A 21,978-nucleotide genomic window follows, 5' to 3' on the forward strand; every position below is an offset into this window, starting at 1 on the left:
TTTTTTTTTTTTTTTTTTTTTTTTTTTTTTTTTATTTCATTGCAAATAATCGACTATTAAAAAGCTAGCAGTTTTAATCATGATGCGTTAGACACACACACAGCCTTTCACTTATGCTATATTCGATATACCGGAGTAGGGTCTATGACCAGACCTGTCCGTCAATGCAGATTCGGATGCTTACAATCTGTAAAGGGATGGGTAACCTGCACACAGGTCATATCTCATCTCATTTCGGAAGCAACTCTTAATACAGAGACTGCCTAAATGAAGTCACCCTTCTACATAGCCGCATCCGGCTGGACATAGCACATCTATGTGAATTCAAAGCTTGAGTTTACCTGTGCCGTTGTTTCGACGAAAGCGGAAGTTGAGTTCTTCTTTCGGCATTTACATACATTCCTGATCAGCACAACGGAATTATCTTCCGAGAATGCCATCTGTTTGTCGCCCTACGATGTGACACATCAGGCCCTTGTGACCTATATTCCATCGTCACACTCTCAGCACGCCAAGATATGATGGCTTGGAACCCTATCCTGCAGATCAGGGATCATAGAAGTACTAGTCCCAAACATAATGAAAAACAGATCAAGAGGCCGCACTATCTATTCTGCGGTGCATGCCAGTGCATCAAGAATGTAAAATATTATTGGTTGAAACTGAAGATCGAAAGATCCTAACCCCAAAATGCGATACCATTTCCGTATTCAGCTTTGATAGTCACAACATATACAGGGTACCCTACGCACTACTGTAAAACTTCTGCTCCACTTTATGAGCTTCCATCCAGGGGCTACTGGAGCAGCTGTGTGTATGACACCGATGTACTTTTGACTTCTGCTGATTTCATGAATGTACTAGTTTTTTTGGATTTTGCCTATATTCTTGTATATTTTGGATGTTTGTCTATCAGTTGATGCATCTGGAATATGAACTTGGAAGGGAATTATATGGCCGGTATTGACTGTAAATATAGAATTTGTTTGCGGGCTCAACTCCAGAGATAGCTAGAAAGTCAGGAGAATGGGAGATTCAAAAGACTAAGAGACGTATAGAGTAAGATGTGTCACTAGAGCCTGTTATGCAGGTAGCCTGTTCCGGGCATGTCAGCTTTCCTGCAATTTAACATTCCCGTGGAGACTTCCTGGGAAAGTGAAGCTCAAGTGATGATGGAAAGATGGACATGCAAATCTTCCTGCCTCGGGTTATTCATATTGCTAACTTTACATTGACAATAACCGTGGCATCAAGACACCTCCACTCAGTGCTCATAATAAGCGGAAAAGTGAGAAATTTGGACTGTAATATGACTGGTATTATATTATAAAACTGCATTAGTCCCAGGACCAGCCTGGTCACAACCCAAAACTACATAGAGCTGGCAACATTTCACGTTTTCACCTCGGGTTTTCATTGCAACGATCCGTTTATTAAATACATACAAGTCTTCCTCCAGTTCCCGTCAACGAGTCAAATAGCAGAAGAGACATTAGAAAGCCAAACTAAGAAAACATACGGCGAGAAAAATGAAAAAGGGCAAAAAGAGAACCGAAACACGAATCCGAAGATCAAGTCCGGATGGCATCACTAGCTGACTAGAAGCCAACCTGACTTGGCAGAAGTAACCTGCCTCTGCAATTGAAATGAAGGTACCACGATACATTTACTGATACACATGTTAGCCAGTCTTCCAGCTTACCCCAGGCCAGGGCAACTTACAGAAATCTCAGCCATTCCAAGATCCTCGCCGCCGTTGGCGGCTTGCGGAGCGGGCGCGGTCGCAGGGGCGTTGCCCTCGGCAGGACCGCCGTTCTCGTTGGAGAAATAGTCCATCATCTCAGCGTCAAGCTCCTCCACGGTCTTGGGCTTGGGACGGTTAGGCTTGGGTCCGCGGCGGCCACCACGACGGCCACGTCCACGAGTGTTGTCGGCAGCCTTGCTGGCAGTGGCTGGCTTGGGTTGAGACTTGGTTTGTCTGTTTTCGGTTAGTACTAGTCCTTTAATAGCACCACTAATATACACATACGCGACACGCTCACCAAGGGGCTTGGCAGCGGGGACTTCGGGGGCATGGTTGGCATCAACGACAACCTCAATCTGCACAACGTTAGACTCAGCCCATCGGGAAAATAGAGAATGAGGTAAGAAACTTACCTTCATGGGACGTCCATCAACAAGGAGTCCGTTCAGATCCTTGGCTGCTTTGGCAGCCGTGTCGGGTTTGCTGAAGACGATGGAGGCGATGCCGCGGCTAGTGCCATTTTGGTTGTAAGTGAGCATGACTCGCTTGACGGGTCCTGCGGATTTAGAGAAGTATTCCTATATCCAGCACACATGATTAGTACTTGTGCTCATGAAGATTTAGTCACATGGTTGTAGACGCTGGCATGAACGAAAGCTCGAGAAAAAAGACGCGTAGGTTGGACCGAGATTCCACAGCGAGAGCATCAGCGAGCACACAGCGGCAGTTAGTAAGACCCTCAAGGGTTAGATGCAACAAGTTCGAAAGCCCGAGACAGTGAACAGGCATCCGAAGTCTGCATCAATGGCCGCCAATATTTCCATTCTACTGAAAGTCGTGTCTTCTTCGCAGTTCCTAATCCACCTCGGCCGGTACCAAGAAAAATCCACTTCCACACTTATTTGAACCAGGGTCGGATCCACCCAACACCATGTCCAAATACAAAGTACCGACGTAGTCAAGACATTATCATTGGTGTGCGGTGAAGACTAATCAGGTTCCCCCAGACACCCACATAATAGCCCATCTCAGGGCGAAGCCAGGCCTAACGGGTCCCACCAAAGTCACAATCGAGGTGCCTCTTCCCATATTACATGGCACACTCAGACAGAGACGATGGGAGAGAAATTTCAGGAGAAAATTGCCTGCTGTATGGACTAATGCCCTACTGGTCTGCTGGTGCGCTCGCTGATGCCCGACACCCGAAGTGCAAATTCAAAAGGTGTGGCCAAGCGGGATGAAATCAGAACGGTGTGTTTCAACTACCATTCATAGCACAGTCTGCAGTGATCTCGCGAACGGATTGCTAAAAGATCCGCTCAAGCATGATACACTTTTCGCAAGACTGCAGGCAGGACTCAACTTCGGCTGACTCGCGAAGTGCTAGATTTCAAATAGCGCGCGAACATGGCTCAAAGGAGTACGCTGCCTTTTCAAGTGACCAAGAACGGTCGCGAAGATATGAGGACGTCGTGACAAGGGTCGGAACGCGTGTAAGAGCCGGTGCGCCTCAAAGGTCTCGAGAAAGAAAGACATGGCGATAGAAACCCAAGGCGAAGGCCTCTTAATCAACATACCTTGATATTGGCCTCATTCACATCGGAAGGCTGGTCACGTTAGCAAAGAGTGTCCTGGCCAAGATTAAGAAACGAGAATCGAGACTTACCAAGCCGCTGACCATGATTTTGCTTTCAGTTGACATAGGGTGTCCAGCTTGGGCAACCTTGCCGGCTGGCTTCGCAGCCCTCGTGCTCTTCTTGACTCCTCCAACGGCGGCCGGGGCAGCCTTAGACTGGGTTGAGCGACGATTGCGGCGACGAGCGCCCTGACGGCGGTTGACGAGGATCTCGTCCAGAGACTTGTCCAACTTTCCAGACATTGTGTTAGGTGAAGAATAGATGAATATGGGCGATACTAGCGACTCTCCAAAGATCCAACAAGTTCGAGCGTGTCAGTCGTTGCGTCACCGAAGAAAGGTTCGCAACAGCAAGGGCGGCGTAAAAGTCTGATTTTGAGACGCTTGCTCTAGCAGGCGTAGCTTGCGCGATAAGTGGTAGATAGTGGAGTTGAACAGAAGTATTAGAGTCAATTTTGCACCACGTTTAGATAAACGGCGCGATGTTGAGATGATAAAAAGGAGAGAAGAGGCAAATGCGGGAAGACAAACAGGCGCGGGTGGAAGTCGAGGGACAACAAGGAAAGACCGGAGGAGAGGCTGAGTTCTGCCGCTAGTCCGCTTTGGGGGCGGTTGTCGCCCCATCCGCAAATAGAAGCGTCACTGACCGACCTGACCGTGTTTAACCAACATCAACACTACGCTCGATTGATACTTTGACACGGAATAACATATATTGACATTCATTATACCTCCAATTCATCGTTATTCATTATTCATGGGTTAATAGAGTCATTTTTAGCATCAATGCCATGGCTCACCTATACAAGTATGGATTAGAAGGCAAAGACCCTCGACCCACTCCAAGAATGATAATGACATGTACCATGTGGTCGATATAGAAGTTATGACAATGGATTGAGACAACGCTGAAATAACCTTGCATACTCTGGAAATCAGGGCCTGCCTCTAAAGTAGACACAAAAAAAATGCAAATGAACCAAACCCCACGTGCTCCACCGGCCGAACTCCAAGAATGAATATATAACAAAGAACCATGCTTTTGGCAGCATTTCAGGGTCGCTCGTAACATCATATTACAGGCATACGTAGACATAGGCTCAATCCGGGGTTCATCGCACTCAGCTCTTTAAGGCTTCCAGTCGGCCTCTCATTTGTTCGAGAGTGGCCTCCTGGTCTTCGAACTGCTCTTCGGCGGCGGGAGTCTCCTCCAATGGCTCCTCGGCTTTGACCGCGTCGACTTGCGCAAGCTTTCCCTGCAAGATCTCCTGCAAGACCTTAGTAACCTCCTCCTCGGCCTCATCCAGTTCATCCTCGTAGAGTTCATTGTCTGGCATCGCATCATCTACCATTTCCTCGATGATACCAGCCCGGACCAGCTCGGTCGAAAGTTGACGCATCGTCGCGTTCAATTCGGGTAGTCGGACGAGGGTGTTGACGTCCTTCATGATCCCAGTCGACTTCTTCAGACTTCCCTGGATCTTGCGCACCGAGAATGCTTCGTTGACCTGCATCTGGACGCTCTGTAGTTGGGCTCGGCTCGTGTGTAGACGGGTGGATTGTTTCCGGATCCGAACCAGTTCGCGAGCAAACGTCTTAGCCTCCTTAGTGGCCTGCTTCGACTGTGATGGATTTCGCTCGGCTCGACGGGAGGCGTTCATAATGTATTGCCGCGTTTTGTTCTCCAAAGTCCTGAGCTGTGCAATATCGCGGTCCAATTGGCGAGTATTGGCGCGGATGAGTGCGTTGCATTTTCTCATCTGTCCATGGAAATCTTGTTAGAATGATCAAGTCTGAGAGCGTAGTTAATCCGAGCATACCTGTGCCTGAGGATCAGGACCGAAAAAGACCGCTTTGAGAGTCTCCATGATGAATCGGGCTAACACACTGATCTCTCTATACTAGACCTTTGATATTGTGGAGCCTATGGCGAATAGCCTGTATGTGAACAGCAAGGGTGGGGAAGATATATAAGGTAATTCAGAAAGGTCGGGACCGTATCGGTACAAGGCTCAGAATACAATATCTATGGACTGGGCCGTTGCAGTAGGTGGGGTTATCAAGGCAGGATGATCTCTCAGCGCACAGGATTCCTCGGCAATGTGGTGAGATAGCCGGGAATGAGCTCAGGTTGACAGCGTTACCGTGTACGTTAAACGGGGTTAAATCACACCGCGAGTTCGATGATCCTCACTTGTGAGTGTAATCAGCATTGTGGTCGATCTCGTTGATCCAGAATCAAACATGATCGTGGCCAGCGAACGGACGATCCAGTCCCTGCTGAGTCAGCGAGCGGTTGTAAGTGAGTGACCGCCTTCCGGTGACGTCGAGTAAATTTGGTGCCCCAGGCAGGCCACAGTCCGCAAACAGGTCAAACAGCGGGCCAGGAGTGAGAGTTCCAGTACTTTCTAGAGCGGATCATCAGCTGTGGTTGGTATTCGTAGGACGAATATTACTAGTACTATTCTTCCCTTACTCACCAAACACGCTTAGTCTCAACCTCTTCAGCTTCCAACTGACCCTTCACGATAATCCTTCCCTTCCACTGGCCAATATATCCCCCTTTTCTCATCTTCACTTCCATTTATCCATACAATCCCCGTTACACATCCCACCTTCATTATGTCTGAGCTTCCCAAGGCCCACCCTGAAGGTACGTAATTCTGCAGACTCCCCCTCTTACCTTTCCCCGCTTTGTTGCAAGTTATGCCAACATAACCTTCCCACCTTGGCGTTCTGTATCGGTTTTTTTTTCTTCTGTTATTTAGGAGAGGGGATAGGAGCAGAATAAGCTCAAAGGCTTTTTCTCGAATCCATTAACGCACTGATTCTTTCCTAATCGGATCGAGGTTCGCTAACATATGGGAACCCTCCAGTCACATGGGCCCAGCGCTCATCTGCCGACGACGCTGAGCGCAATTACCTCTACGTAAACATCAAGGCTTCCGATGTAGCTCGTGCCGGAGCCACCCTCAACATTACTCCCACCAATGTCACATTCGCCGGTGATTCCAAGAAGGGTGTTCGTTATGAAGTCTCCCTGGATTTGTACGCCGAGATCGACCCCGAGAACTCCAAGGTGAACCACAGCGACCGTGAAGTTGAGTTGGTCCTGCGTAAGAAGGAGCTGAAGGAGGAGTACTGGCCCCGTCTTCTCAAGACCACTCAGAAGATCCACTTCATCAAGACCGACTTCGATAAGGTATGGAATGCGACCTCTTCCAACACGACTATGTGCGATACTGATAATTGTGCAGTGGGTCGACGAGGATGAGCAGGACGAGGCTGCTGAGGATGACTATGCGAATAACTTCGGCGGCTTCGAAGGCCTCGGCGGCGGCGAGGGCGGTGGTCTTGGAAACATTGACTTCTCCAAGCTCGGCGCAGGCCTTGAGGGAATGGGTGGCGCTGGTCTTGGTGGTGAAGGTGCTGAGGTCGGCTCGGTAGGTTCCGCCCCTTTCGCAGGCAAAGTTATCAACGTCATACAGTTGCAAATACTGACAACTTGTTCCAGGATGATGATGAGATGCCCGAGCTTGAGGAGGCTGATAAGGACGCTGGGGAGTCGGCTAAGTCCACTAAGATTCAGGAGGTGTCTTAATTATATGCTTAAAAATCATTTGAAACGGGCTTGATCCATGACTTTGGTGACGAATTAAAATAAGATCCAATGAGTTGTATGAGATGATCAGCGATACTACCTATTGCGCTCAGATGTGCGCTACAGTATGATATGCGAGATTGAGAGGTTAGGAAGATGAATCAGTGTTCGGGGGTAATGTACGCATCGAGTGCCCAATGGGGAGGTGTAAACTTACCGGTACCTACTCTTGATGCCGGAGATATCGAGATAGTGCATATATGTAATTTGAGGTTAATTTCCCATTTCGGTGTGTACCATGGTATGTACCAAACGCGCAAGGCATCCGGGTTGTCCAGGAGTACAAAAACGCATTTCTACACATGTTTTCTTCCCAGTCGACTTCGCTGACTTTTTGATATTCGTCAGTGTTAGGACCATGTCTCTTTGTCCTGTAGAACCCGAGGATAAAGCCTTTTGGGAAGATCATAGAACCCTTGTCCGAATCTCGAACATGGGGTAACCACACCGTCTCATTCATTGTCTCTAGTCAACCAACCGCCAACATCGGCGTGTTGGGTCACACTGATGAAAACATCCATACATAACAGTTACATATCATCACTTCACACAACCACAGTTCAGACCCTCCACCCCATCTCTCCTTCGAAACAGAGCCTCAAAGCCGTTTTGAATATGAAAAGCGTCGTCATGGCACGATCAACGCTTTATTTGGCGAAACATCTCTTGATTCTCCTCATAGAGCTCTGAAACCCTTTATTGCGGAGCGAGAAGCGCTCTGCAATTATATAGACTCGTTTATATAAAATGATCTTGCTTTTCCTATCTGTTTGCCCTAATATGTAACTTCAACAGTATTGCAGTCTACGGTGTTCTCAAAATGGCGCGTAATGGTAAGCATATCATCCATCTACTTATGACATCAGCTAACCCTAAGCAATAGATGACATCCCTCAAAACCAGTTAATATACCACAAAGGGACCCACACGGTAGAATACATCGATGGGAAGATAGTAAAGAGCGGGGAGGACTTCAAGATCTATGAGGCCCTCTCGCTCATCTTCATCAATGACAATACAGAGATCCCGGTTCCAAAAGTCCGTAGCATCCACTACGGAGACAAAAGGCTCGACGTCCGCTATGATAGGGAAGGCAAATCAACCAACATCCTCTTGAAAAACGGTAAAGTGTTCGAGCGAAAGAATGATGAAGAAGGACTACCAATTTTGGTTCATTGGAAAAACGATCAAGTCGACAAGATCACCATGGACTTTGTGGAGGGTAAAGCACTTGACATGGTGTGGATGGACTTCACTAAGGCCCAACAAGGTGTTCTCGCCGAGGATTTGAGGCGGTATGTCACCGAGCTTCGTAAGCTTAAGGGTACATATATTGGGGCCCTGAATGATGGGCCAGCAAGGATCATATCCAATTTCCAACAACTTGAAGAGGTCGGGCCATTCAATTCGAGGAAGGAATTCAACAGTTCCCTTAGCGAAAACGGTGTGGCTACGATGATATGTCCATCACAGGACGATTCATCACAAGAAGACGACTCTTCACAGGACGACGATCCACCACAGAAGCACGAGGACTTTTTTTTCACCCATGGCGATATTGTGCCACGCAATATCCTTGTCAATGGTCAGGGAAAGATCACTGCCCTGGTGGACTGGGAGTTTGCTGGGTATTATCCCCAGTACTGGGAGTATAGCAAGGCCAGTCGCGATCCTACGACAGGTTGGAAGAATTTTCTTTGTACTGAGGTTTTCTGTGAGAAAGAAGATTGGGTCTAGTGAGATGAAGACTTCGAATGTTCCGTTCATGGACCTGTACTAGGGCTGTTTCGCGATAGACTGTCCGGGTGGTTCGTGAGCCGGGAAAGGCGCAAATATATATATAATCACGGGGTATACTACCTCTACCTGTTATACAATATACGCTCAGACTTGCGAAACATTCTAGACACAGCAGTAAACAATAAATCAATATCTCGAGTGCTACTAGCAGGCTTTCAGAAGATGTATGGTAATGAACATCGAATGTCGTGCTATACTTGGTCTCCTCTCTGTACCTGGTAGCAACCGGAGATCAAGATACTTGTCTGATGAGCTAATTATTTTGCTAATATGTAACCCAAAAGAAAATAGCCAGTCTTGGCCGCATTTCCCATTACTCGAGAACACGAGAATCAACGTGGTAGGGGCCATGCAGGAAAAAGAATGGAGTAAATGACCCCTTAGTAAGAGCATCAGAACGGTGCCTCTTACAGGGCAAAAAGATCTGTTGGCGGTGCCGCCACAATACGGGAAACAAACCCACACCTCGAAAATGTGGAGGAAGATCAATCCTTCAACTCACCGAAAAGAAAGATCTCCTTCAGACCACCACGATCGTTTCCCTCTCGTCTCGGTAACTGCGAGAGGTGTTCTTTGACCCTTCATCTTTCTTCCCTTCCTTTTTGATTCTTTTTTGGGCAATCCGGCTTTGTTGTTTTCAAAAGCCTCCGCCCTCGCATTTAATCCCCCACCAACGGTTTTCGACCCGTCGACTGTGGGAGGTTCGTTTCGATCAACACCACCGCCACCGCTAGACAGGCGTGCGCTATCTATCCTTATCTGGTCGGGTTTGCAGCGTTTTATCGATAGAGAGCATTAGAGAAAAGGACAAACCGCCATCATGCCTCCCAAGAAGCAGAACAATGAGCCCAAGAAGAAGAAGGCCACGGTCGAGGACAAGGTTTGTCACCCCGATCGCGTGATCGTATAAACGTCACTAACGTTGATTTTTTTTTATAGACCTTTGGCATGAAAAACGTATGTAGCGATCTCCCGATAGCATAATTTCCCCCCTCTTTCAACACCCCCGACGGTCGTCCGAGAGAGAAATCGCCACTGACAGCAAAATCTTTCATCCTACAGAAAAAAGGTGCCCAGGCCAAGAAGCAGATCGAACAATTAAGAACCCAGGAGAAGTCGAACAAATCCGCTGATGTGAAGCGGAAAGAGGCCGAGAAGGCCCGTCGTGAGGCTGAGAAGAAGGCCGCCGATCAGGCGAAGAAGGAGGCGGCCGAGCTGTTCAAGCCTGTGCAGGTGCAGAAGATTCCCTTCGGTGTGGACCCCAAGACCGTTCTGTGTGTCTTCTTCAAGCAGGGCAATTGTGAAAAGGGAAAGAAGTGCAAGTTCAGTCACGATCCGAATGTGGAGCGCAAGGCTGCTAAGAAGGATCTGTACACCGATTCCCGAGACGTGAAGGCCACGGAAGAAGAGAACAAGAAGAAGGATACGATGGACGACTGGGATGAAGAGAAACTGCGCAACGTCGTCCTCAGCAAGCACGGAAACCCTAAGACGACTACTGATAAGGTCTGCAAGTTCTTCATCGAGGCGGTCGAGAACCAGAAGTACGGTTGGTTCTGGGTCTGTCCCAATGGAGGTGACACCTGCAAGTATAAGCACAGTTTGCCCCCTGGGTATGTTGCGCCCTTCTCTTCGCACCGTTTTTGATTAATACTGATTGACTTCACCAGATTCGTCCTGAAGACAAAGGAGCAGCGTGCGGCTGAGAAGGCCTTGATGGACAAGTCTCCGCTCAACACCCTAACGCTAGAAGACTGGCTTGAAAGCGAACGACACAAGCTCACGGGCAATCTGACACCGGTCACCCCGGAAACCTTCGCCGAGTGGAAGAAGCAGCGTCTGGACAAGAAGCAAGCCGAAGAACAAGCCCGCAAGGCCAAGGAAGCCACTGGACGAACATTGTTTGAGAGCGGTAACTGGCGTGCCGAGGATGAGAGCAGCGATGAGGAGGATGACGACGATAGCTTCAACCTGGCTGCCCTCCGCAGGGAGACGGAACGGATCCGGGAACAGAAGGAAGAAGAACGGCTGGCGAGACTGCATGGGACACCGGTACCGATTTCGAACGACGAAACCATTGCACAGGAGGGTGAAGGCTGAGCGTGTGCGATCCCCCCAAGAAACTGCGACGCTTGGGCTTTCGGGCAGCGCCCCCACCCTGGAATCGGTGAACCAGGCCTTTGTCCGGGCCCGCAGTGTTGATCTCCTGGATGATAGATACAATGTTGTTTATCTTTGGTCGCTCATCTTACCGAGTAATCACTTGTATTGGTCTCCTCGACTGAGGGCTGCGGTTAACGTGTGACGTTTTGTGTGTCATCTTTGATCGTGAACTCCGGCCAAGCCGGTTTCATGCCCAAAGATTCTAGAAGACAACAGCCGTGTACACAAGATTGAGATAGATCGTGTGTCGTGCATTTCATGGCGGAGTGAAGGACACCATTTGTTATGTCCAGGTTTTGTACGTAAAAAAGAACGTTCGTTGATGAAATGAACTTAGCGGTTTCTTTTTCTTTTGCCGACGAGGTATTATGATATATGCGCTTCCTGAATATTAGACTTGAAAGTCACCTGCGATAATATAGACACTGGGAGTTTTAGAGGTTGTATAGAGCAAATGTCGTCTCAAAACTGAACATTTTCATACAATCAATCCAAACACGTCCCCCCAACTGACAACAATACAAGGAGAGAGGTGTGTACGATGTCTACAACGAGGCCTTTTCGCCGACCAACTTATTGCCTACCATCAACTTCACCACATCCCCGGCCACTCCGTATGATAACTCAAAGCCTCTCCCGCCAGCCCCATACGCATGGATCACAAACCGCCCATCCCCAACTTTTTCCGTCTCAATCCTCATTCCACCCTCTCGAGCCGGCCTCCTACCTACAATATCGCGAATAACATCAAACTTGCCCTCACTCCCCGGCGCAAACGGGAACCACTTGGCCGCGTTGGCCAGCAACTTCTCCCTCGTCTCCAGCGACGGAGTAGGATCATAATCGCGCGGCTGCTTCGTGCCCCCAATGATGGTGCCGCCAGACAACGGCCGCGGGATACAAAAAGACCAAGAGCCATCGACATTTTGCCTCGTCACAGTCTGGCTGCACGGATTCCGCACAAGACAAGTTTGCCCTAGAAACCACCATTAGCCGCCACACCACGTCGCAACAAGTAAATCCCAGACAGAAAAGGGCTGAATAGTGAAAAACACACCCCGAATAATAAACGACCTCTCATCCCCAAACCCCAGCCCAGAGCAATTCACCACCGTCTTCACATTCGGGGCTAGATAAAACGCCTCCTTCGGATCAATCACCGTATATTCCCTAGCAACTCCACCACCCAGAACGAACTTCCGCAGTAGATACGCACAATATACCGGCGAGTTAATCGTGACCGTATCATATCGAACGCCCCATCTCACACCCGCGGGACATTCGTCGCTCCCTAGGTGCCGGAACCCGTCCAGATGGCCGTAGCTTTCTCGGACGCTCTGTTCGTCCAGATATTCTGCCGGTGGGTTCTCGAGGTGCTCGATCCCTTCTACCACTGCTACGCCCGAGGAGACGTCGCTTGAGGCCAGCTGTTTGAGGTAGCGGTAGGTTTCTTTGGCTTGGGTTTCTTCGCGGACGGCCTGCGGCGTGGAACCGGGCACGGGGCGATAGTGTGCGCCGGCCCAGGGGGAGGCGTAGTTTAGGGATGTGGTGTTGGGGAAATCGCGCGCGATGAGGTGGATGGATTGGTTGCGATTGAGCCTTTCTTGGATACGGAGGGCTGTTGTGAGGCCAATTACCCCGGCGCTTTTGTTTGGGAGTTAGATTTTGAGAGCTGTTTTTTGGTTGTGGAGGTTGGTATAGATTAATGGTGAAAGGACGTACCCGATTACTACGATTGTTTCTTTTTCGGGCATTTTGATTTCGGGAGGCTGTTTGGTGAAATGGATTAAATTGGTTTGTCAATTGAGGTGGGTGTATATAAATCTGTCTTGGGTAAAGGATAAGGCTGACCCCGCATATACATTGATGGGGTATTTATATCTTTAATCGAGTCTAGATCTATGAGAAAATGCCGCAGTTGAGTCATCTTTCTGCTTGTCTTGACCATCTCCACTTTGGGTATACCAATGGTATCAAATTATCATCATTGAAGTCGTATACAGCCTTGCTAGTTACATTCAGTGTCCTCCGTATCTGAGTCCTGAAACCGCTCCTCCGCAGATAATCCAAGCGAGTCCGCGGCGGTATTGGATTGATGATGGATTCCGCCGATAAGGATCTGCCGGTATCGCAGGATTGGAGTCGGATTTGCATTCCTCTGGTCCGACCGTCCCAACCAGATGTGGAATCCGTAGTTGTCAACACGAGATCTTCTAGACCCTTGCACATGCTCACTCAAAGTGGTCAGGCAGCCTCTCAATCACGTATTTCGCTCTTGCGACCTTCATAATCGGCACGCCGGGAATCTTGCGAATCCGGCGAACCAGGTCCTTATCGTTCGTCGCCACAATGTAGATTCTGTGTTTTGTGATCTTCGAATAAGTTAGACCATGTCATCCTACAGCTTCCGAACTCTCCAAAACTCACCCGATCAACTAAACAGTCATCCGCATATGTACCGGGGTGGTCACAGCGCACGCGCGCCCATCTTGGATCCTTAGCCACCCTCAGCGCCAATCGGAACTTATCGCCCAACTTCTCCAATTCCGCAATCGTACAATCCGTAAACGTCGGGATACACTTCGCATATAGCCTATCGAGAATCAGCCATCGCCACCGCAACCACCGTATGGTAGCATCGCAACACACAGGTCCATCATAGATTTCAGCATATCCGTCTTCGCGCGAATAGAGTGCGACACAAAGTTGGTATCCACCAGCACATGGTAGGGGGGTCCGAGGGCCGTGTTGGCGGCGAAGAACATGTTCGACGGAGCTTGGGGAATCGCCCGCACGACCTCGTCGCCCTTGGCCTTGTCTTGCTTTGGGGCGTTGTTGTCTTTCTTGGCGCGGTCATCGTGCTTTTTGATCGCCCGTTTGACCTGGTTTCATGTCTGGGATTAGTTTTGGTGATTCTCTGGTGGTTTTGATACGGCGGTTGGAATTGCGTACCTGGGCGAACTTGCGGGTTTTCTTCTGGACACCCATTTTGACGGAGGATAATTAATAGAGATGCGGACTCGGGGTATATAGAGGAGGAAGATGCGATTAAATAAGGTATATGGCAATCATTAAATCATTAGCAGGCGGCTGTTGGTTTGATGCTGTCGGCTTTTCACTTTCATCGCTGTTGAAAATGTCGACCGGACCGATGTTTTGCCGACGTTATCTTATCGAGGTGTAGACACCTTGAGAGTAAGGCATTGCTTAATATTTTTAATATTTTCCGCTACATTAAATGCTGCTAAACTACTGTCCCTCCTGCAACACTCAGGAAGCACTTTACCAAACGCACATAGCTCTGTATACTACTACGAATTGCAAGGAGCGACTGGTGAATTTAAAGGCAGAATACATGTTCTGCGATCGCCACGCCACCTAGTAGTGCCAAATCAGGTCCCAGGCAGCCCTGTTGGGTATCCGAAAAGACACAGTACAAGTCCAGTAGATCTAGACTGAGTACACAGCGTACACAGCGCAACGCCGAGCCTCACATCACTTCCCATTGAGATTCTCTACCGGACCATCCGTTACATAGATCCAGACGAGCTCGAAGAGGTACGGCTCGTATGTCGTTCCCTAAACGAGATCAGCAAACCACAGATTTTTGAATGCTGGGAAGTTGTGCCATCAGAGAGGAGCTGCGACCATTTTACTGAGGTCGTTGAGCATGATTGTGTACAACATGTGAAAAAAGTCTTTTTCAACCTGGGGATACTCTTTGGTGTTAGTTTCCCTTCCCTGTATATCTTTTGGGCAAGGAAACTAGCATCTGCACCCAGTTTTTAGGTTATCATAGGCTCAAGTTCCCCTATGGGATCCCGGATGAGAATGACGGAAAACCCTTTCGCCAATGCGTAGAGCTTTTTCATCGTCTAAAGGAGCTTCCACGACTCCAGAGCGTGGCACTTCGCTTCGCAGGGGGCATTGGAAATTGGACTATGTCTAAGACGCTGGAATGCCGCTCAGTCATGATCAATGAGTTCATGTCGGCGATTGCAGCACTACCTGAGCCACCACGAGAACTCATTTTTCAAAGATTCATGGATGTGAACGAGCCCAACCCCGACGTGGCGGAGAACATCCAGAATGTCCTAAAGAATCTGCGTTCGCTCCGCCTAGGCCTCGCCCATTATGGCCACAAAAGCTTAGGGTCTTCTCCACACGTTTGTACACACGTTTCAACGCTACCTACCGTAGACTAACCTGCTGCCAATAGAAAGCCGAAACCCAGCGTTTCTTTTCCACAATGCCGTCCTTCTGGCTGAAGCCCACTCTCCAAAATTTAGAAAAGCTCAGCCTTGGCCATCTTGATTTCTGGGGCTACTACCCAAAGCTCGATCTCCGTGGTGTACATTTCCCGCAATTGAGGATTCTCGAATTGACCAGATATACTTTCGTCCACGACTCCCAGCTAGACTGGATCCTCAGTCACCGCAACACTCTCACCGAACTCAACTTGTATGAGTGCGCCATCGTCTGGAATATCAAGGAAACAGACAATAAAGAAATGGCCTACCTGGATCTGGATAGTTACACGACCCGTACTGGAACACGGCGAAGTCGCTACGCAACTTACGATAAACGATGGCACGATTATTTCAAATCTTTCCAAGACCTGCCGCACCTCCGGCGTTTCCAATACGCGGGTGATGAAGGATATACTCCATTCGAAGAGGAGGAACCCACCGAGTTAGGTATGCACCAAGCAAGCTACATGCTTTATAGGTCAAATGGTTATGAAGAACCATTTTTGTACCGTGAAGACTCGGGGCGCGACCTGAACTACGTGACGCAATGGATAATAGAGGATGAGAATGGCTTGGAGGAGCTCTATGCGAAGCTATGTATACGTGCTCGATCATGAGGAAAAGGTAAGACGTGCTCAGAAAATCTCAGGCGAGCGGAGGTCCACCTCACCGTAATGTATTTCCAAATAAAAACCACCATATCAGGGCAGAACCCCCCCCCCCCCCCCCTGCGAGATCTACATCCAACTTCCCTGGTAATACGTATTCCGGACCAGTCCAGAACCGACCGCCCGATTGGCGCCGTAAGCCCAGATTAAGAACTTACGAAACCACTTTAAGATCTGCCTAGTCTGATAAGCATGCGTCATCGTGTTCGTGGCAATCTCATGGTGTTCATGAACCAGTCCACGGCCAAGCCCGAGAGTCCGCGTACACGGGTAAGGAACACCATCCATCGCGATCGGGTTGTTTCACTCCCGAGGCCGAAACCTAAGCCCTACTTCCTAGTTGTACGAGGTATTGTGTTTCCGGACGGGAGCTCAGGCCCTCTGCGTATGAAGGGATTGTCTGGGATGAGTTACGTAAAGAGTTCTTGGGGGGCAGTGTTAGAGTGGTAAGGGCCTCTATTCTCTAATCAGGGATTTGTAGCTTGCGAACTGTTGTTTTGTGGCGGGGGGGTGGCGATCTTTAGGTTTGGAGGCTTGGGGCGATATGTTATAGTCTTATAGATACCGGTGGTGATATCGTTCTTCGCGCTACTGTATCTACAATAGAGTATAGTAGCGTGAGCTGTTCCTGTCAGACGACAGAGAGACAGCATGGCTTCATATCTGGGTATATTCTCCGAAGGGGTGGCCAACATTGCATCGCGTCAGATCCTGATCTGGACCAACATGCATCCACCGTGTCTAACGCGTTTGAACTGAAAGCTACACAAACATGCATACAGGGGAACCTATGCTCTACACATCACAAGATACTCCGTTGCAAAAACAGCTGCTCTGAACGCGTAATTGAGGCCACGGAGCTGTCCAGCAAGTCCCTGACAAGGTATCAACACATACACTCGATCTGGAAGATAAATAGCCCCCTTCTCCCCCTTCCATCGAGACTATATCCATCACCAACAACCGCATCCTCTCAACCCTCCAAAGTAACTCCGGACCAGCCCTCAAAATCATCCCAAGATGAAGCTCCCTGCCTCCCTGATCCTCCTTCTTCTCGGCGGTGCCATCGCGGCTCCCACCGTAAGTCACTCCCCCTCAACTCTACGATCTGCATCTATCTAACCCCAGTACAGGACCTCTCAGGCAAGGAGCCCGATTATGAGGTCTGCAAACTACCCCCCGACCACAAGGGCAGGGTTCATCTCGGACACGATGGCGTCTTGCGGGAGTTCGACGGTGAGCTGAAGGTCAAGGCCTTCTGGCCTCTCAGCCCCAAGCAGATCAAGGAGTTCCATGACCGCTTCCCCAAGGAGGAGCGGGATAGACTGCACAAGGCGTTTGAGGGCGTCGATGGCTGGAACGTAAAGGATATCGAGAAACTTCTGTATCCGGACGAGAAATACTGGCCTAAGTTTGAGGGCCATGAGAAGGAGAAGAAAGACAAGTGGAGGCGAGGAGGCGGTGAATGGTGGGATAAGGACGGGCATGACGGAAAGGACGGACATGACGGACATGATGAGTATGACGGGCATGACGGGTATGATGGAAAGGACGGGCATGATGGAAAGGACGGGCATGATGGACACGATGGGCATGATGGACATGAGAAGTGGGAAAAGGAGGTGGAACAAAGAGAAAGAGAGGAGCACGAGAAAGCAGAGAGGGAGAGGTATGAGAAAGAAAGGCAGGAGAAGGAGGCAAGGGAGAGGTGGGAGAAAGAAAAGTACGAACGGGAAGTGAAGGAAAGGGAGAGACATGAGAAGGAAAGGATAGAGAAGGAGAAAGCAGAGAGGGAGAGGCAGGAACGAGAGAGGCAAGAGAGGGAGAAATGGGAACAGGAGAAGGCACGACAAGAGAAGGAGAAGGCTGAACTGGAACGACAAAAGCACGAGAAGGCAGAGCAGGAAGAGAGAGAGAGACAAAAGGAACACAGAGAGAAAGATTGGGAGAAGCATGAGAAGGAGGAAAAACAACACGAGCAATTGGAAAAGGAAGAGAAGGAAAGACAGAAGAAGGAAGAGTGGGAGAAGGAGGAGAAGGAACACAAGGAAAAGGAGAAGGGAGAGTGGAAGAAGGAAGAGGAGCATGAGAAGAAGGGAGGATGGCCCGAATGGCCCAAGTGGCCCAAGAAGGAGGAGCACGACAAGGACTGCTAGAAGCATGGTGAGTGAGGGAGCAGGGCATGAAGAAGGGCTTCTGTCGCTACTGAGTGATGCTTACAGCTCTTGGGCATAGGTTGTGACCTTATGCTGAGACATAATTCTACTTGGTGGGCACAAGTAATTGGGCAAGTTGTGGGAGATTGCGACTTTCGGTTTTTCTTGACTTTGTTCATCTGGTCACTCATTTGGCTTCGTGATATTTTGTTTGGAATCTTGTGAACTTTGATTCCCACACTCCTAATAGGTTTCTTGAGCACTGTCGGATCTAGTCTATCTCTATCCAGAAGATGATGTTATACCTTGATGCCTAGAATATCATTCGTAGTATATAAGGAAAAATAGAGGAGCCATGGTCTACAGTTCATGAGATCAGTATGTTCGCCTCCTCAAGATTCCGCCTAGCGGTCTCTGGGAGTCGAAAATAAACCCATATTAAGCCTAATATTGTAACCGCGGCAAAGAGCCAGAATGTCCCCTCAGGCTGCAGTGCATGCTCAAGCAACATGGACGGAACTGCCTAGGGTTATGTTAGCCATCTACATGCGGTTCGAGCGCTAAAGAACTGTACCTTAGACAGGCCATATCGATTGGCGAAATGGAAGCACATGAGTGCACTGGACCCTACGGTTCTCACAGATAGCGGGAGAATCTCTGCGTTTATGAGGTACTGAATCGAGTTCCATCCCAGGGCCCAGCCCACACCCGTGAGATAGAGACAGACGATGGCGGCGATGGCTGCATTGTGCTCTGAATTTGAACTAATGGGATGGGTGGATGGCAATGCCACGGTTAGATAGATGGCAATGTAGAGCATAGCGATGAATTGAATGATAATTCCTGTAATCAGAGGGCATTTCCGTCCGGTATAGTCAATCAGAAATACCGTGCATATAAGCGATGCAACAAATTTGACGGCACCTAAAATGGCGGTGCACAGGAGCTTCTGGGACTGGCCCGTCTCTCCGAGAAGTGAAAAGAGCTTCGGAGCGTAAGCTGCATCATAGTTGGTTATCGATCATTTCGTTTTATCTGGCCTCAGAACTCACTGGTAACGGATGTGGCACCAGACCACTGGCTCAGGACCTGAGTGATCGCCAAAAATGTCAATCTTGATAGATTGGATTTGTCTGTGATAAGTTGCTTTATAGCCCTGCCCAAGCGCTGGGTCCTCGTGCCCGCTGGTGTGTCTCCCATTTGGTTTAGAATACCTTCGAATTCGTGCTGAATGCGTGGGTCGTGGATTGGTATATTCCATAACCGACTTAGGGCCTGGGTACCGTCGGCAAAGCGTCCGGCTTTACAGAGATATCGGGGACTCTCCTCACAGGCGAACGACGAAAGCAAAAGAATGCCAGAAACTATAATCTGGATAGACTGTGGGATTATCCATTGTTTTGAGCTGTTGTTGGAGATGTGCATGGTCGTTCCCCAGCTTGAGAAATACTAGATTGATCCCGGTTAGTCACCGTAGTCGGGTCTATCGTGAGGGATGAGAGCATGCTAACCCCTATCATAATCCCCATGTACTCAGATGTAGCGAATGTGCAGACCATAAGTCCTCGGAGCAACGGGGTAGCCACCTCAGAGAGATAGATGGGTACGACGACCCCGGCTTGTCCAATCCCTAACCCCATGATGAAGCGACCAGCATAGACCTGACCAATGCTCCCCGCAGCTGTAATAACCATGACTACTCCAGCTGCCCACATAATACACAGCTGTCGCATAGTCCAGAGCATTCCGACGTGCTCACACATAATGAAAGCCAATAATGCTCCGGGAATACTTCCGATATGAACCATAGAGGTTATATTGGAGAGCCGGTTGGCTTTCTCCGATGCACTAAGGTCGGCATCCTCAAGGTGGAACTGGTGAATAAAGGAGGGTTGAGCTACTGTGGTCGATATGAGGCCTTCATCCAGTCCTGGAATTTGTCAAACGGTACTCCTGTAGAAAAAGCCATGTAGCTTACCTCGAGCCATCCCAAGGAGTCCAAAAGAGAAAACTGCACATAACAGTTTTACCGTTAACGTTCGAAGAAAACCGATCTGTTTCATTTTGACGGTGGTCAAATAGTTTCATTCTGCTTCTATTTTCTCCCTACGCCAAGATTATAAGCCAAGGCAACGCTAGAGCTTTCATAATAATTTGCGCAGGAGAAGTGGACCCAAGGGGGGGCCCGTGTCAGCCCTACAGTAGGGCTGAGTTGGAATATCCTCAGGGGCGTGAGATATGATAGGGCAGCCCCCTGGCATTAGATATCGCTAACTAATAACATGAATTTCATTGGTCCAGCCCATCATCCTCCATGTTCTCTGTCGGTTGCCCCCGCCAAACCAACCAGGCAACAGCAATACAAGCCTTGCACAAAACTGCGGTCCAAAACGCCCCCATTAGTCCAACCGGGCTCTTGGCCCACAGACCCCCCAGCATCGTCCCAAGCAGGAGACACACCACTGCCCCGCCACGTCGCCTGTTTTCCACTCCATGTAACATCGACAAGGGGGGAAGCTCCGGGCTGGAGAATAAGTCGCAATACACACTTGTCAACACCACGCTAGTGAGACCATTGAACTGCAGGGCGCGACTCGTCACTGCCTGACCACTACTCTGAAAAGCGACCAGCATCAATGGAACAATCACCTTCCAGGTTAAAGGGGAGTCCCTAGAAGTTTGGTGGGTGGTCACGATCGTAGCAGCTGTGGCTACGCAGAGCATCTGGATGGTAAATGAAAGACAGAGCACCCAGCGCCTGCGAGGAGAGAATCGTCGGTGAAAAGAGGCAAAGCAGAATGAGCCCACACAAAAACTGGCGATTGAAGTCAATGCTCTGAGCCAGCGAGTGCTCTCATCGGCCCCCATGAGGCCGAGCCCTAGGTAGACAGTGTTGCCGGTCTGCATGCTCACGAAAGAGCCCCAGACAAAGACGGCAGAGCTGTCAAGTAGCCCAGTGATCACGTAACAAAACAGAAGAATAAGGTCCCCATGGTGAGGATTTATGTCCGAGGTAAGGTGGTTGATAAGTCTGTGGCGACGGTATTTCTGGAGTGGAGTATTAGAATCGGCATCGTTTCCTAGTAACCGGTCGGTTTCGTGTGGAGTGTGGGAAGCCATTGCAATCTAGATAGAGGAAGCTTGGATAGAAAACCAGCGCAATTTGGAGGAAAGTAAGATTTACCCTGCGCATAAATCCTTACCGTTCCGTTCGCTTGGAGGTGGATCCGGTGGAAATTATAAATTATCAGGAACGCGTCACTGCTCAGTTTTAACTCAGGCACCCACAATTGGAGTCCCCAGGCACTCAATTCAATTCACATGACTCCCCGCACCCTAATGCTTGCTGTATCTAGCGATCACGTGCGAATGTTGTAGAGATACTACACATTTGCTTTTCTTATTTCTTTGTGTCTTGAATATTGATATAATAATCTGGTATTCCCATGAATTCGCCGGGAAAGGCGAGTGTTGAGTACTTTGTAGCTGTTGTTTTAAAGCTGAAGTAACTCGTATCAGGGACGTAGCTATGGTCCTGTATGCAGTGAATGGGAACCATGATGATTCTGTTGCCGCCTAGTTCCCAACCCTGCCTGGCCCACCCTGCGCATTAGTGAATCTGAGTACGTTGTCATGTTTTGAATAAATTCTAATGCATTTCCATTACAGCAGTAGCTAAAATTAACTTCGTATGAGTGAAAGCGGAGGCCAAGGGGCCCCCTCTCAACAGATGTCTCGTCATTATCAACCAACTGGTGTATTTGCTGAACACCCTCCCTTGGCCCAGCTACTTGGCTGACACTCAAGATCTGCTGGACAATCTTTATCACCATTACAAAAGGCCCCTGCCTTGTCAGTCTTAAGCCAGCACCATGGATCACCCTTTGTCCATTCTTCCTT

At 49.1% G+C, this 21,978-nt stretch overlaps 10 protein-coding genes across 10 annotated transcripts; 5 read left to right on the forward strand and 5 right to left on the reverse strand.

Annotated features, from left to right (window-relative positions):
* Positions 1-1,698: 1,698 nt before the first annotated feature.
* On the reverse strand, positions 1,699-3,623 carry BDV37DRAFT_283880 (uncharacterized protein; the record flags this gene model as incomplete). The annotated part of the gene is made up of 5 exons (XM_032087387.1): positions 1,699-1,978; positions 2,030-2,100; positions 2,158-2,322; positions 3,322-3,351; positions 3,411-3,623. 5 exons carry the CDS (start codon positions 3,621-3,623, stop codon positions 1,699-1,701), a joined length of 759 nt encoding a protein of 252 aa, XP_031940592.1.
* Positions 3,624-4,106: 483 nt separating this feature from the next.
* On the reverse strand, positions 4,107-5,815 carry BDV37DRAFT_250640 (ESCRT-III subunit protein VPS24). Its single transcript, XM_032082197.1, has 2 exons — positions 5,201-5,815; positions 4,107-5,140 (listed from the first exon to the last, which is right to left on the reverse strand). Exons 1-2 carry the CDS (start codon positions 5,246-5,248, stop codon positions 4,502-4,504), a joined length of 687 nt encoding a protein of 228 aa, XP_031940593.1. The 5' UTR covers positions 5,249-5,815; the 3' UTR covers positions 4,107-4,501.
* A 187-nt stretch (positions 5,816-6,002) lies between these two features.
* Positions 6,003-6,981, forward strand: wos2 (Hsp90 cochaperone SBA1; the record flags this gene model as incomplete). Its single annotated transcript, XM_032087388.1, has 4 exons — positions 6,003-6,033; positions 6,257-6,582; positions 6,638-6,823; positions 6,895-6,981. 4 exons carry the CDS (start codon positions 6,003-6,005, stop codon positions 6,979-6,981), a joined length of 630 nt encoding a protein of 209 aa, XP_031940594.1.
* Positions 6,982-7,421: 440 nt separating this feature from the next.
* Positions 7,422-8,882, forward strand: BDV37DRAFT_145659 (uncharacterized protein). Its single transcript, XM_032078886.1, has 2 exons — positions 7,422-7,874; positions 7,925-8,882. The coding sequence occupies exons 1-2, from the start codon at positions 7,862-7,864 to the stop codon at positions 8,776-8,778; spliced, it is 867 nt and encodes a 288-aa protein (XP_031940595.1). The 5' UTR covers positions 7,422-7,861; the 3' UTR covers positions 8,779-8,882.
* Positions 8,883-9,448: 566 nt separating this feature from the next.
* Positions 9,449-11,326, forward strand: BDV37DRAFT_145617 (translation machinery-associated protein TMA46). Its single transcript, XM_032078885.1, has 4 exons — positions 9,449-9,721; positions 9,781-9,798; positions 9,904-10,454; positions 10,512-11,326. Exons 1-4 carry the CDS (start codon positions 9,662-9,664, stop codon positions 10,939-10,941), a joined length of 1,059 nt encoding a protein of 352 aa, XP_031940596.1. The 5' UTR covers positions 9,449-9,661; the 3' UTR covers positions 10,942-11,326.
* A 223-nt stretch (positions 11,327-11,549) lies between these two features.
* BDV37DRAFT_272216 (Fcf1-domain-containing protein) lies at positions 11,550-13,992 on the reverse strand (the record flags this gene model as incomplete). Its single annotated transcript, XM_032084838.1, has 6 exons — positions 11,550-11,980; positions 12,062-12,648; positions 13,240-13,376; positions 13,432-13,597; positions 13,654-13,886; positions 13,957-13,992. The coding sequence occupies 6 exons, from the start codon at positions 13,990-13,992 to the stop codon at positions 11,550-11,552; spliced, it is 1,590 nt and encodes a 529-aa protein (XP_031940597.1).
* Positions 13,993-14,288: 296 nt separating this feature from the next.
* BDV37DRAFT_250668 (uncharacterized protein) lies at positions 14,289-15,959 on the forward strand. Its single transcript, XM_032082198.1, has 2 exons — positions 14,289-15,170; positions 15,224-15,959. Exons 1-2 carry the CDS (start codon positions 14,946-14,948, stop codon positions 15,869-15,871), a joined length of 873 nt encoding a protein of 290 aa, XP_031940598.1. The 5' UTR covers positions 14,289-14,945; the 3' UTR covers positions 15,872-15,959.
* A 983-nt stretch (positions 15,960-16,942) lies between these two features.
* BDV37DRAFT_283889 (uncharacterized protein) lies at positions 16,943-18,078 on the forward strand (the record flags this gene model as incomplete). The annotated part of the gene is made up of 2 exons (XM_032087389.1): positions 16,943-17,002; positions 17,056-18,078. The coding sequence occupies 2 exons, from the start codon at positions 16,943-16,945 to the stop codon at positions 18,076-18,078; spliced, it is 1,083 nt and encodes a 360-aa protein (XP_031940599.1).
* Positions 18,079-18,445: 367 nt separating this feature from the next.
* On the reverse strand, positions 18,446-20,141 carry BDV37DRAFT_283890 (general substrate transporter; the record flags this gene model as incomplete). Its single annotated transcript, XM_032087390.1, has 5 exons — positions 18,446-18,601; positions 18,653-19,077; positions 19,131-19,527; positions 19,590-20,008; positions 20,057-20,141. The coding sequence occupies 5 exons, from the start codon at positions 20,139-20,141 to the stop codon at positions 18,446-18,448; spliced, it is 1,482 nt and encodes a 493-aa protein (XP_031940600.1).
* Positions 20,116-21,293, reverse strand: BDV37DRAFT_145740 (YoaK family protein). The gene has a single exon (XM_032078887.1). It carries the CDS (start codon positions 21,196-21,198, stop codon positions 20,368-20,370), a length of 831 nt encoding a protein of 276 aa, XP_031940601.1. The 5' UTR covers positions 21,199-21,293; the 3' UTR covers positions 20,116-20,367.
* Between the last annotated feature and the right edge of the window lie 685 nt (positions 21,294-21,978).

The sequence above is a fragment of the Aspergillus pseudonomiae genome, assembly GCF_009193645.1.
Source record: "Aspergillus pseudonomiae strain CBS 119388 unplaced genomic scaffold BDV37scaffold_41, whole genome shotgun sequence".
In the NCBI taxonomy this organism is placed as follows: Eukaryota; Fungi; Ascomycota; class Eurotiomycetes; order Eurotiales; family Aspergillaceae; genus Aspergillus; species Aspergillus pseudonomiae.

Bases quoted from the DNA above. Each gene is read 5' to 3' on its own strand.
- BDV37DRAFT_250640 (XM_032082197.1), bottom strand. From the start codon at position 5,248: ATGGAGACTCTCAAAGCGGTCTTTTTCGGTCCTGATCCTCAGGCACAG. The intron at 5,141-5,200 runs GTATGCTCGGAT...TTCCATGGACAG, and splicing joins GTCCTGATCCTCAGGCACAG to ATGAGAAAATGCAACGCACT.
- BDV37DRAFT_145617 (XM_032078885.1), top strand. From the start codon at position 9,662: ATGCCTCCCAAGAAGCAGAACAATGAGCCCAAGAAGAAGAAGGCCACG. The intron at 10,455-10,511 runs GTATGTTGCGCC...TGACTTCACCAG, and splicing joins AAGCACAGTTTGCCCCCTGG to ATTCGTCCTGAAGACAAAGG.
- BDV37DRAFT_250668 (XM_032082198.1), top strand. From the start codon at position 14,946: ATGTCTAAGACGCTGGAATGCCGCTCAGTCATGATCAATGAGTTCATG. The intron at 15,171-15,223 runs GTTTGTACACAC...TGCTGCCAATAG, and splicing joins GCTTAGGGTCTTCTCCACAC to AAAGCCGAAACCCAGCGTTT.
- BDV37DRAFT_145740 (XM_032078887.1), bottom strand. From the start codon at position 21,198: ATGGCTTCCCACACTCCACACGAAACCGACCGGTTACTAGGAAACGAT.